The sequence below is a fragment of the Mycteria americana genome, chromosome 1 (assembly GCF_035582795.1).
Source record: "Mycteria americana isolate JAX WOST 10 ecotype Jacksonville Zoo and Gardens chromosome 1, USCA_MyAme_1.0, whole genome shotgun sequence".
In the NCBI taxonomy this organism is placed as follows: Eukaryota; Metazoa; Chordata; class Aves; order Ciconiiformes; family Ciconiidae; genus Mycteria; species Mycteria americana.
In genome coordinates this window covers 149918559-149931660 of record NC_134365.1, presented here as the reverse complement: position 1 = coordinate 149931660, position 13102 = coordinate 149918559, and the positions used below count along the sequence as shown (strand labels likewise).

Genomic DNA, 13102 nt, shown 5'->3' with positions numbered 1-13102 from the left:
AAACAAAAAGAAGTAATTTTCCTTCTTTGAAAGCTTCCTGTTTATCATACTTGCAAAACCATAAGAGACAAGCTAATGAACACTTTAAAGCCATGCATTCTCTTCCTTACAGAGCTGCTAGGATGCTCACTGATCTTAGAGATTAGTTATGTTTTCTTGCTATGCTGAAAGTCCATCAGCTTAGTAATACACTACATCTAATTCCTAGGAAGGCTCTTTCTCTAGGTCACATTGGCATATCCTTCAAATCCAAGCAGCAAGAAGCGGGATGTGACATTCTCCCCAGGAGACTGGCAACAGACTAAAACAGACTTTCAAGAAGGTGAGCAGCTCTTAGTACTCCACGTAGAACAGTCCAGCACCACAGAAACACACACTTGTGCTGAAATAAAATCCTTACTGCTGTACATATATATATATATAAAGCATTACATTTGAAAGCACCAGTGCTGGAAGTATAGGGCTGAGCAAGTAAAAAAATACTTGGTGAATTGTCTTTGATCTCAAGAAACAATGAAGACACATCATGGAAGCACTAAGAACAGTAATCAACTTCTGTTCAGGAAGACTCACAGCAATACAGCTTTCTCCACCACTGGAAGAAAACACGTGAGAAGTTATCCCTGCATTCTTGCACAGCTCTAACTTCCCCATAAACATCGCTGGTGGACACAGACAGAATATGGGCTTTGGCATATAGCCGCAGGAATATGAACGTTCTGGCCATTCTTCCCTTTCTTCCACACCTGCCTCTCAAAGAAGCACATGAGAGAAGGTATCTAGAACCTACTATAATGTATGCACACTAACCTTCACACCATCTTAGTCCCCCACTTCTTTGAGAACTTGCCTCAAGGGTACTCTCCTAGACGTTGCCAGATTTGTGTAGTAAAACTGTTACAGCTTTGGAATGGTTACTAGAGAAATACAGTACCCGGTAAAAGGTTTCCCTGAACTCCCAGAGGTGGTTTAAGCACATATTAAGAGGAAAGGATTTTTACTCCCATAAAAACGAACAAAAAATTCCAACTGATTTATTTTAGGTGATAACTGCACATATCAGTATTTCCAAAGGGTCTGCTTCAGCAGTATTTGTGCAGTTTCTGAAAGCTCTGCCTTTGAGAAGGGGATCTTATATCTATTTGTCATTACACTTGCCTCACAATTTATCTAATCCAGCAGGGAGAGAATCTAAATACAATATTGTTTTCTACAGAAACAAAACACTCAGCCCAAAGAAACCTCTTAGTCAGAAAAAGTATCCGTTTGGAATTTCCATGCCCACCTTTCTCTCCATCTTCATCACTAACCATAGCTTCCCAGTCATCCAAACCCGCATCTTCTGTTTCTTCTTCTTCCTCCTTTTCTTCTGAAACTAAGAAATCCAACATTAAAGGAAAAGAAAGAAACAGCCCAGCAACATACAACATTTTAAAATGCCACTTCCTTTGACATATTGACAACTGCAACTTACAAGTTTGCTGCTACCATAATTCTACCAAATTATCTCCATGTTCCCAAAACAGAAAATGCTGCATACTTAAGAAATAACCTTCAGTTCTCTCCACAAAATCTTATAGTGCTAGCATCTTTGCATAGCAGAAGATATTTTTGGAAGACATAGCTAAACTACTCATCTACTTCCTGTCTGCATATCATGCAAGTGCCTGCATAATGCATGCCACGCAAACCTCTACCACAACCACATTCCTTGAAAGGAGCTGCCCAATTAACAGTTAGCCATGTGTAACAAAGTGACAGAGAAACAAGAAAACAAGTTGGGTTACAGTATTAATTTTAATTAGTGGGAAAATAACAAACTGACTATAAAATGTGCTATCTTAGGACTCCAGGTGCCTTAACATAATTACACATGGATTCCAGAAGCATTAAATACATTCATTCCAGCAGGAATTCAGCCAGATATATGAAGAGACTGCAGCTCTTAACAGACAAATGGAAAAATGCAAACTTTTAACCCTCTCCAAAAGAGGCATTAAACAATATATATGTTGCAGCACATGGAGTGTCATGACATTTCAGCTCTTTGAAATCAAGTGTAAGTTCCAGACTGCTAGAATATTAACTGGGAACTAATGTTCTGCCAGCGAGTCCTTCTCTTGTATGGCAATGGAATTGCTCCATCAAGAGAAGTCAAGCTAGAATTAGTTTTCAAAAGGCTGGAAATTTTGTCAGTATTTGTCTGACTTAAGAATAAGGGTAAAAATTGAAACAGTCTCCTTGCTGAGGAAGAAGTCCAGTACAATGTGACTTTGCCAAAACAAGTACTGTGTGGGGGCAAAAATGAGGGCAATCACCACTTGCTATGCTGATACTCAATTTCACAAGCTAACCCATATCCACTGCATTCAGCACTTGTGAAAGCAAAACATTTGGGATCAAGAACACAATCACTGTGAATATTGCAGTATCAATACTAGAAGCAGCATATTTCCTCTCCACCCCCACCTAACCACTGACAAAACAGCCTTTTAGAAAGCAAATGAAAAGTCAAGGGAGCTAATCATAAGGCACTGAATGTACTTATTTGAGATAGCTGCCTAAGCCAATTGAAAGCGGGAGTTCACCCAGAATAAGGGACCTTTACAGTCTCATTCTGAAGCTTCATGCCTTTTTATTCCATAAAATTCCATCAGTTCCTCCCTTAGGAAAAGAAAAAAACAGCAACTGCCTCAAGAAAGGATGGCCACTCAGCCCCCATCCAACAAGGTATGATACCTACCATGCAGTACTGCCACACAGTCTTATTATGTGTTTTAAGTTTATTAGCATTACTATTAACCTGGCTCTACTGGAAGAGGAGTCTCTTCTTTTACTGGTGTTTCCAGTTCTACAGCATCTTCAGCTGGGGAAGTTACCTCCACACTTTCTGAAATTGCAAGAAAGCAAATTGGTTGCTACATTCTTTCAAAGTGCAAACCAACTTAGACAGACATACAGCTTCACATTTAAGTTCTATTTTTAAGTTGTGGTGTTAGAAGTAAACAAAATCTGAATTTATTTAATACCAAACTAACTGAACGCCCACTGACTGAGCTAAAACAAAAGTTAGAGCATGTGGCTTATTTGAAAAACATTTGGCTTTCTAAGCAGTGAAACAGATTTATGTGATAGGTCAGTTATTGGCTAAGAGGATTACCATTGCTTTTGAACATTGAAAAAAACTCACTTTCTGTAAAAGACAAGAGAAAATGAATACTAGTGAACTACCCATTCTTGCTCTACTGTTCCATCCAGTGATTAAAAAAAAAAAGGCACTGATACAATTCAGATGAGCACTGTTCTCTGTTCTCAATTCTTTACACACAGACCTTCTTAAGTGGTAAGTAGCCACATAACTCCATGTTGAATGTAAAAAAAAAACCCAGCTAAATAACAAAAAAAACCTGATGCAAGGGGGTTTTGTTTTGTTTAAACTAAGGAATAGTCTCGAGAAGAGCCACAGTAATACCCCCACAGGAAAACCATGAAGCACAAAAGTAAAAAATTCTGACATGTTCACCCTATGTCTAACTAGTGCAATAAATTCTAGGTTTTCAAAAATGCAAGCTCTCTGAACTACTCATGTCCTGGAAACTGAAAACTGTTTTATATACAAGAAAACAAACACACCAAAAAAATTGTCTCCAACTTAAAAGAACTAAAACTAGGATCAATCCCTTTTCATCCTGGAACATTAACTTAGACTTAATTACAAGTCATTATTACTTACACTACATTATATTTAACCTACATATGCACACAAAGCATTCAACCTCATATTTGTAAAAGGCCTTTACATTCTGTACAACTTCAACAATTAGAAATTCTAAAGAAAATACCCAGGTTAGGAAAAAAAAATAAGTCAAGTAGATTGTAAAACAAAGGATTAAGTGAGCAGTCTTCAAATCAACTTTAGGATCCTAATACATCAGCACTTGCATGTCAGAGTAGGGGTGTCAAAAGAACCTCAGAGGCACCCTGAAGTGCAATTAGTTTAGGATTAGCTGATTTATTTCACAAACACTTCCAGAAATGTGACTAATCTATTAAGTATCCCTATATGCAAACCACACCTTCTTTATTTTCCGGCTGCTGCTGCTTCTTTTTCTTTTTGTCTTCATATATTGGCCTCTTCTTTGGCACAGAGTCTTTGGATGGCACTTCAACACCTGCAAAAAAAAAAACTGTTAGAAAGAAAATCCAGGTGATTAATTACTAAACATAAGCTTTGGTTTAAATGAGAACATGTCTTCCGGAATTGCAAGGTGGTGGAAGGAAGGGAGTGGAAAGTAGGTTCAATGCGTATTTTATCTTTTTAAAAAGTCTGATTTTCAAAAGCTGCAAAACTTGAGCAAAGTATAGTGCTTCAGATACGCTGAATGCTCTCAAAAAGAAGTTATTACTACTAAGGGGGGGGGGGGGGGGGGGGAGATCTGATCCTAAGACTCCAGGTTTGAAGCTATCACATACTTACATAGGATTTCACGAACACACGTATCTCAGGTTTAACAAGCGTATGTCAATTTAAAGCCTGGTATGCTAAAACTAACTTCAAACCAGCCTGCCAGTCATCCTAGTTTCAGAGAATTTGGACCAGCTAAGAGGTACAGCTCTTCTTAAAAGTTTATGTTGTTCAGTAGATAATATTTTCCCTTTTGCTCAGTGCTGGGGGGGGGGGGGGTGGTTTTTTGTTTTTGTTTGTTTAGTTGTTTTTTTGGAGTTTGTTTTTTGGGATTTTTAACAACATAAGTGTTTTTAGGTATTAAAATAATACCAGGTTCAATTCATCAGCTTCATCTTCACTTCACCAGAAAGACAGCATTGTAATGTTGGAAGGGATTCAAAAACAGAAGTTTGGTGCAAAGACAAATTAATAATTTAATTACTGCTGCACCTTCTGAAACACTCGAAATTCCTTCAGGTACTGTGTGATTTACAGTGCAGATTTGACAAAAATAGAAGGATTCTAATAACTACAGAAACAGCTGAAGAGAAATGGCCTTTGTGTATGTTTAAGAGCTCCAAACATTTTACTAGCTACAGAGATTCTTACCCTTACACATCCACCTACCAGCAAAACGTCAGATAGTGTTCTCTACAAACACAAAAAGAAGGATACTCAGCACTCAGGAATTCATTTCTTTTCTTAGCCACAAACAAGTTCCCAGGAACAAATTAGGACATGGGCTTACAATACATTGGATACATTTACTTCACTGCAATGGAAACAGATTATATTTGACAGAAAAGCAGGAAAGCTCCTATATACTCTTTGCAAGAGGACAGCATGCTGTTCCCATGGACTAGCTAATTTGAGGCAAAACAATGTACTTGCTTAAGCGAGCACATGAATTAATCCAAGAGGATCCAGACCCCTAGTCTTACAAGACCTGCAGCACAGCCCATCTGCTTTTCCTGGCCTTTGGACTAAGCAATGGAAAGAAGTGATTTTTCCTAAGTTCCATAACTAACATCTTTAAACCGCAAGTGGAATGTATTAAAAATTGGATATTTAAAGTGTAAGATGAAAATATACAGACATTTAAACCTACTTAAAAAAAAGGGGGGGGGGGCCCACACTGCCTTCCTTGACAACAGAGCAGCTTTACATGGAATTACTCAGTATTTGCCCTCCTAGCTCCAGACAGGACAAACAAATATAAAGCAGTAAGGGATATGAATTTTTATTATTATTATTATTTTAAACTTTACTGCTTACCCTGAGCTTGGAGTAGTTTAAGAGTAGCCTCCGCTCTGGCTCTGGCTTCTCGTTGAGCTTTTGTTAGAAGTTTTCCCTCCTTCTTCAAACGCTCCTTCCTCTCTTTTTCCTTCTGTTTCTTTCTTTCTTTCCTCTCCTGCTCTAATCGTTCCTAGAAAAAGGTTAAAAAACATGCAGAAACTGTAAAGCATGCTTTACACAAAAGCTGTCCAAGTGTATATTCTATTGATGAGAAACATATGAAGGACTAATCCACCAACTGCACCAGCAAGGGTACAGGTTAAGATTACCCTCTCCCTTAGTCTGTCCTCAGAGTAAGATACGCAGTACCTCCTCTTTGCGCTTCGCTTCTAGTTCCTCCAGTCTTCTTATGCGTTCTTCCTCCTCTCTTTTTGCCCTTTCCTCCTCCTCTTTCATTTTAGCCAAGGCTTCTTGCATAGCTTTAACCGTGGCTTTACTGGGACCCTTTTTCTTCTCTTTCTCTTTTTCTTCTTTCTCACCTTTCTTTTTTTTCTTGTCTTTTTTCTTTTTGTCCCCCTCATTGTCATCAGCTACAGAAAGAAGAGGCATACTTCAAAGATCCCAGAAACTTTAAAGATACTCAAATATAATAAATGAGAAACAATGTGACCAAATGAGAAACCAAATGAGAAACATTTTGACTGGCTACTACATAAGCACTTCATAATGAAAATAATAAAATTGTCTCTTAAGTTACAAAGTCAGGGCCTGTAGTCTTAAAGTAACAGAATAACTGGGAAGTGGAAAAGTGTGTTTGCAGTACAGAACTGTAAGCATATATTGTAATGAGAATTTGCCATCTGGCTTTTGTTTTCCCATGTACCTGAACAAACTACAGGCCAGAAAAAACAGCCACGTGAGCCAACACAGAGGCAGACAAGGCTACCAAATGTCTAGTATTCCTGATTCAGAATAAAGCAACAAATCATCCTCGCTGCCTGCCAACTCTTTGGCCTTCTTATAAAAGCTACAGTGTTTAAATTACAGTTTTAGAAACCCTGTTACAAACCCTCTGTTCCTGCAGGAGTCTCTCCTTTTTCCCCAGGGCCAGGGATTGCCATGACTTCAGGAGAAGCCTTATCTTCAGCTTTTTTTGGAGCTTCCTTCAGCTTTGCTGGTTCTTTACCACCTTCTAATTCTTCCTTCTCTTTCTGCTTCCTCAGTTTGGCTTTTTCTTCCTCCCGTTTTTTCCTTTCACGTTCTTTTTTTTCCGCCTTCTTCTGAGCCACTGTTTTTACTTTGAATGAAGGTTCTTCTTCATCATCCCCACTTTCAGCAGCAGGAGTGGACTTTGGTTTTTGGTTTTTCTTTTGTCCTTTTCTAGATTGGGAGACCTCGTCTGATTCATCACCACTCTCACCTGTAGACACTGCCCCCACACGCTCTTTGCTTTTCTTAATGTTAGTTTCATCTTCTTCTGACAGATCATGCTTTTTATTTGACTTCTGAGTTTTCCCTTTGCTTTTCTTAAGCTGCATCTCATGATCATCATCATCACTGCCAGAAAGCATGTCTTGTTTTGCTTTCTGAGTTTTTTTAGATTTTTTATCTTTATCTTCCACGTCCTCACTGTCATAGTCATTTTCCAGATTGGCTTTTTTACTCTTTCCTTTCCTTTTTTTATCTTGTTTTGATAAGCTTTCTTCGTTGTCATTTTCAACCTGGTAATTAAATAAATAATCAGCCATGAAAAATTACTTGTTATTGTGAGCTAAGAAGCAGCATTGAGACATGTCAAGAAAAACTTATCTTACTGAAGACAAAGTTTGAAAACAATAACTATTCCTGATGAGTGTACTACACCTCAGCCCCCAATTAAAATTTATTCTGATTGGCTTTGAATAATTATCAGCATGAAGACATGGCTTCTGGTAAAATCTTTAACAACTGACTTTACTATGAAAATATGATCAAGTATAATTAAAAATACATGCTAGCTGCCAAGTTTCACATAGGATCTCCAACTACACTGTAACACTAGAACTCTTCTGGGACAGAGGTGTCTCGTATTCCAAGTATTTCCTATTAAATAGCCCACCTCCCTCTCAGTGTTTACCTTTCCTGTAGAAGGTTCCCTGTCAACTTTCCCTCCTTGTGCCTCTATTGACAGTTCTTCCAGCTCCTTCAGGATATCATCTTCACTAAAATAAGAAAGAAGTTATGGTACTTAAGTAACTGAGTTTTTGTATAATGGAATAAAATAAGACAGAAAAAAACCAAACTTACTCAAAATCCTGTTTCTTCTTCTCTTTTTTCTTTTTGCCTTTGGATTTCTGAGGCTCTTGTTCCTTTGCAGCTCCTGCACCTTCTATCTCAGCAGCAAGGGCATCAATATCAATATCATCTTTTGCACTAAAATGCAAAAGAAAGCAGGGTTATCAAGAGTTCAAACGTTAAGTTTACATAAGTAGACCATCTGCATAAAACAAACAAAACCTTCAAAACATAAAATCAATCACAAAACATAAGCAATGCAGGGGCAAAAACCATATTTAACAAACCATTATGCGCTATTGCCTTATTCCCAGTAGGAAGAAAAGGCAAAACCTTTGTGCATGTCGTCTGCTTGAAGGGAGGTGGAACAGTAAAACATGTTCAGTTCTTGCAACACTGACTTTAAAAGTTTAGATATGAGATTTGATAAAACTTCTTGGAAGGATGTAACTAGACTGTTTCACTTTGTTCCTCCGAAAGATAAATTGTTTAGCCCTTCAAATCATAGTAGGTGTCACTGATAGAAAAGCATCCCCCACAACGAAAGTCCAAATATGAAGCACAAATAGAAGAAATCTTGCAATTTAGTAACAGGCAATTCTATTAAGAAGCACTTACCTGCTCCTTTAAACACCCTTTAGCAAACAAAAAAGCGACTATTTTTATTTAGCAAATAAGTGGAAGTTCTTCACAGCTTCGAACTTATGATAAGTTGCCTATGCTTTGCCATCAGACTGAAAAGTTTTATTCTTATCTTTCAAGAAAAGAAGTCACATGGAGGAACACAGTTCAGCCCTGAGCCAGATTCTAAAGCAGATCATAAAAAATACCAATGCAGCTGGCCAGCAATCATTTCCACCACCTGCCTTAGCATTACCTCTCCCAGGCCTAAAGCAAGCCAAAAGAAGTTTCACTAAGCATCTGAAATATGTATCCTTCCTCATGAGATCAAGTTTCTCTTTCAAAAGCATTTTCTTTTCTTGCTATAATTTCTCATCTGCAACTAAGCTGAAGTGGCTTTTTTCCTGACCTTTATCAATAGTTGTAGTTCAGACGCACTTTTTTCATGACTCGTACCAGGAGAATTGAGCAAAGACTAAGTCTAGTGTCCAGAGGTTTTTCCACTTAATCACGCTCACAATACAATTGTAAGAAATGAGACTTACTATTCCCTGCTTCACACGTAGAACTTCCGTACTCAAAACAAAACCGGTCTATTAAAGTAGCGAATATTAGGATGCTACTTTTATCACAGCTTGCAGTTTCAAAAACCATTTAATCAATATGCTATTAATATCTCATCTAACTCCCTCTTAGATATGCGGGCAGAAAACTGTTCTTTGTTTCACAATTTCACTGTCTCAGTTATTACTAGCCACTTAGGACAAATTAGTCAGGCAAAGGCTGACCCACCAAATACCTGAATCTATATCCAGAAAATAAGGGTAATAAATTTCTTCCAAATTCAGGACCTCCAAGATATCAGCAAGTTCTAAACTACCAGAGCTTCAGCCTTGTCAATTTACAAACCCAGAAGTTGCATATTAATAAAGAAAATCAAGTATTTACTGAATTTCAGAATCTTTAAAGAAATAATTAAGTCTAAGTTGTATTTCCCTTTGCAAAAGGAGAGGGCTGATAGAATCATTTTACAAGGTTAAGTGAATGCTGACATTCACAGACCCATTTTATCCCAAAAATTGGGCATAAGCAAGTCACCAAACACTGTCTATATGTGACAATAGCACAAGTAAGCAACAATGCACTTTTTTTTTTAAAGGCCAAGACTGATTATTTGTATTTTCAAGATCTTAAATTTTCTTCTATATAGACTGAACAAACCAAATAAAAAGCAGCACAATGAAGCACTTCACTGTACAGCATCTTTATTACCAGAGATACTTACTTTTTGTCATGAGAAGAAAAAACACACCTTGAATATACCTAGTAGTACTTCTTATGTGCTGACATGATAAGTGTAACCCTCAAATAGTTAATGCAAGATTTCTAAACCAATCCCCACCTCCCCCAAGAGGAAAGAATAAGCTTTTTGGCCATTTCCACCTTAAGAAGAGCTGACTTGATGTTTCAGCAATTTAAGAGCTGTTTTTGTAAGCAGTTTAACTGGCTGTGCACTGGGCGTAGCATAGACAGCTGAAATAAAAATGTCAACAATCATCTTTACACCTAGAGTTAAAGCCCTAATATCAGGCTAACTGTATTACATCTAGGCCTACACATAGGCCCTCACATTTCTTTTTGCATTAAGTGCAGCATATCAGTTTACTAAGCACACTTGCTTACCTCCTTCTACTCTAGGAGTTAATGGAGGAGATTGAGTAAAATCCAAGCTTGAAATAGTTTGAAGACACCAAAATACAAGCTCCACTACTACTTCTTCCATGGTTGAACTCCTCCCACTACTACAGGATCTTAACAATGTTGTTGTACAGATATTAAAGAGCCAAGCCTTTAAACAGCTTATATTTTACATGGATATTCTCGAGGCTGACTTTGCACATTGCAACTTTGCAGAAAGTTATGTCCAAACATAAAATACATCGTTTTTATGGTACTAGCAAAGAGGATGCTTATGGTACCTTATGTTTTCCAGGATACATGCTTTAAGGGAGTAGGGGTGTATTTGTATTTAAATCAACTCACTTGAACTGAACCTTGAAGAAAAGGTCTCTGGGGAAAAAAAAAAAATCTCTCAAATCAAACACTGAAAAAACTAATTCACAGACATTAAGTTTTAACACCCACCAGCAAGAACACTTCAGGAATAATAATGAAGACTGTTCAGCTGTCACAATAGTGGCATAAATATAGTAGGAGAGCCTTTCCAACCTTGGCTTCCATTGCTCAATAGTCAATGGTTTCCAAGAAATCTATACTTTCCACTACATGTCCATTTCCTAAGAAGTAACACAGCAGGCTTCAAACATTTGAGCCTGGATGAAGTAAAAAGTAAAATTAAGGCTGCATGCATTATATAGAGAGCAATATATACAGTTATAATTCTTCTTAAGAACTATAAAGCAAGAATACTATTGGAAAGCCAAGGAATTCAAATATTGGCTTCCATTACTAAGAGTTTATTCCCATATTGACCTTGAATTTCCTTATATTTTAAAACTCTAATAATATTCCACTAGGATTTCAAAATAAAAGAAAGTTGAAAAGAAGATTGAGAAGGTGCCCTCCCTCTCTTCCTGGGAGATTCTTGTGTCATAAGGAACCCACTGCATTTAGATACATAACAGGAGACCTTCTTTCATAGAATCGCAGAATAGTTTGGGTTGAAAAGGACCTTTAAAGATCAACTCGTTCCAACCCCCCTGCCATGGGCAGGGACACATTCCACTAGACCAGGGTGCTCAAAGCCCCATCCAACCTGGCCTTGGATGTACACCTAGGAAACTTTTTCCTGTAAACTTTTTTAAGCAGTCCCCAAACACATTTCAGAAACCCAAACACTCTTGCCAGGAACCTCCTCCTCCAAGTCCTCCAAAAGGTCTCCACCCATCCTCTCTTGCCCCTCCACTCAGCCTTTGCAAGGGTCCTAATCCCAACCCTAAGAGTGCCTGAGATGGGAACCTGAAAGCACCAGTATGCTCAAACAGTTTTCAACTCTGACCTCGAATTGCTTTTGCATGAAGACTTTATACATAGACTTCACAGCCTCACTACCTTATGCCATTCAAGCTCATAATGCTTTGGGCTCAAAGGAGGCTTGCTGTTGATCTGGTTCACACACTGAGATAACCCTGTGTTTCCCCAGCACAAGAGGCTCAAGGAGGTCTGGAAAGCATGAAACTAAAAGTGAAGTGCTACTGCACTGCTGAGAAGGGGTTATTTCCCTGATTTTCTTTTGCCTCTGTTTCAGAAGTGAGGCCTGAGCCACCTTCCTTATTCACATACTTTTACTCCAGCCTCTATTTTTGCTGCCAGATATGAAAAAAGAGTTCCAATATTGCTAGATCAGCATTTCAATGCAGTAAATTACAGCAAGAGTTAGGTGTGTGTACTTCACTCACAAACCTAAACAAGCAATTTTCAAACACTAAATGGCTAGAGACATTCCTCCATGGAGGTCTGTGCCTAATACAGGGCAAAACTATGCAGTGGGAGAAGACACAGCAGTCAGGCTAATTAAAGGAGATGGCAGTAATCCATAACAAGTATGCAGAGATCACCACATTTCAGATACCCAGCAAAACTATTTTTCTTTAGAATCACATCACTGACAAAAAAAAGAAGAAAAAAAGAAAAAGAGTTCTACATTTCCCCTATGCAATTTCACTGCCTTTTGCCATTTAAGCAGGATAAGAGCAATATAAGACTTCAAAATATTCCAAAACATTTTAAAAGTAGCATATAAAAACATTCACATACTTTATACTGAAAAATATTGACCTTACTGCCCTAGAAATGACATTAAGAAACCATCTGTTGCTCAAAAGGGTTCCAGTACAAGTTGTCTGCATAGACTACTGAAAACCTGCATTACATAGGGAAAGCCACTTAAGAACAGATTCCTGAATATTCACTGGGTGACTAGTTAAATGCTGTGCTAGTACACCATTCTGTACCAAACCAGGATCAAATACACTCAGATCATCCCAAGTAAGCATTTACTTGAGATTTTTAAGACTGGCATGGGCAACAAAGGAAATTCAACAACATCTCTCATGCAATCAAAGCACCAAATCAGGCCAGTAACAAAGTGACACTCCAAAATCCAACCTAAGCTACTTGTGCTACATGTTAAGCAAAACCAGTGACAAATAAAGCTACAATCCCAAATCCTGCCTATAAGAGAAAGTATGAAACATTTTCAGTGTGAAGATTAAAGGAGAGTTCGGAAATAAATGAAGAACTGTCACCTACCGCTGCTCAGTCAGATCTAAAAAGATGGCCAGTAGCTCTCCTACTTATAAGATCCCACACAGTTGCAAGCTATTGAGTCAGAAAAGTGGAAAAGCCTTGTGACCGATAGGATGCACGGTCTGTAGGAAAAAAAACAAACCGCAGTGTTTCTCTTGCTAGTACAGCAAGGAAACAATATTTAAGACTAGAACCCCAGTAAAAAAAAAACAAAAAAACAAAAAAACCAAACAAAAAACAAAACCCTCAGCTATT

General features: G+C 38.0%; 1 protein-coding gene across 1 annotated transcript in view; it reads right to left on the bottom strand.

Annotated features, from left to right (window-relative positions):
- EIF5B (eukaryotic translation initiation factor 5B) overlaps positions 1–13102 on the bottom strand; it is a 37513-nt gene that overhangs the window by 14898 nt on the left and 9513 nt on the right. Inside the window, exons 2-9 of the mRNA XM_075524182.1 lie at positions 7970–8095; positions 7800–7884; positions 6753–7404; positions 6053–6273; positions 5723–5873; positions 4077–4172; positions 2804–2890; positions 1286–1375 (exon numbers count right to left, since the gene is read on the bottom strand). Coding sequence (XP_075380297.1) covers positions 1286–1375; positions 2804–2890; positions 4077–4172; positions 5723–5873; positions 6053–6273; positions 6753–7404; positions 7800–7884; positions 7970–8095 — 1508 coding nt within the window. The remainder of the gene's footprint in view (positions 1–1285; positions 1376–2803; positions 2891–4076; positions 4173–5722; positions 5874–6052; positions 6274–6752; positions 7405–7799; positions 7885–7969; positions 8096–13102) is intronic.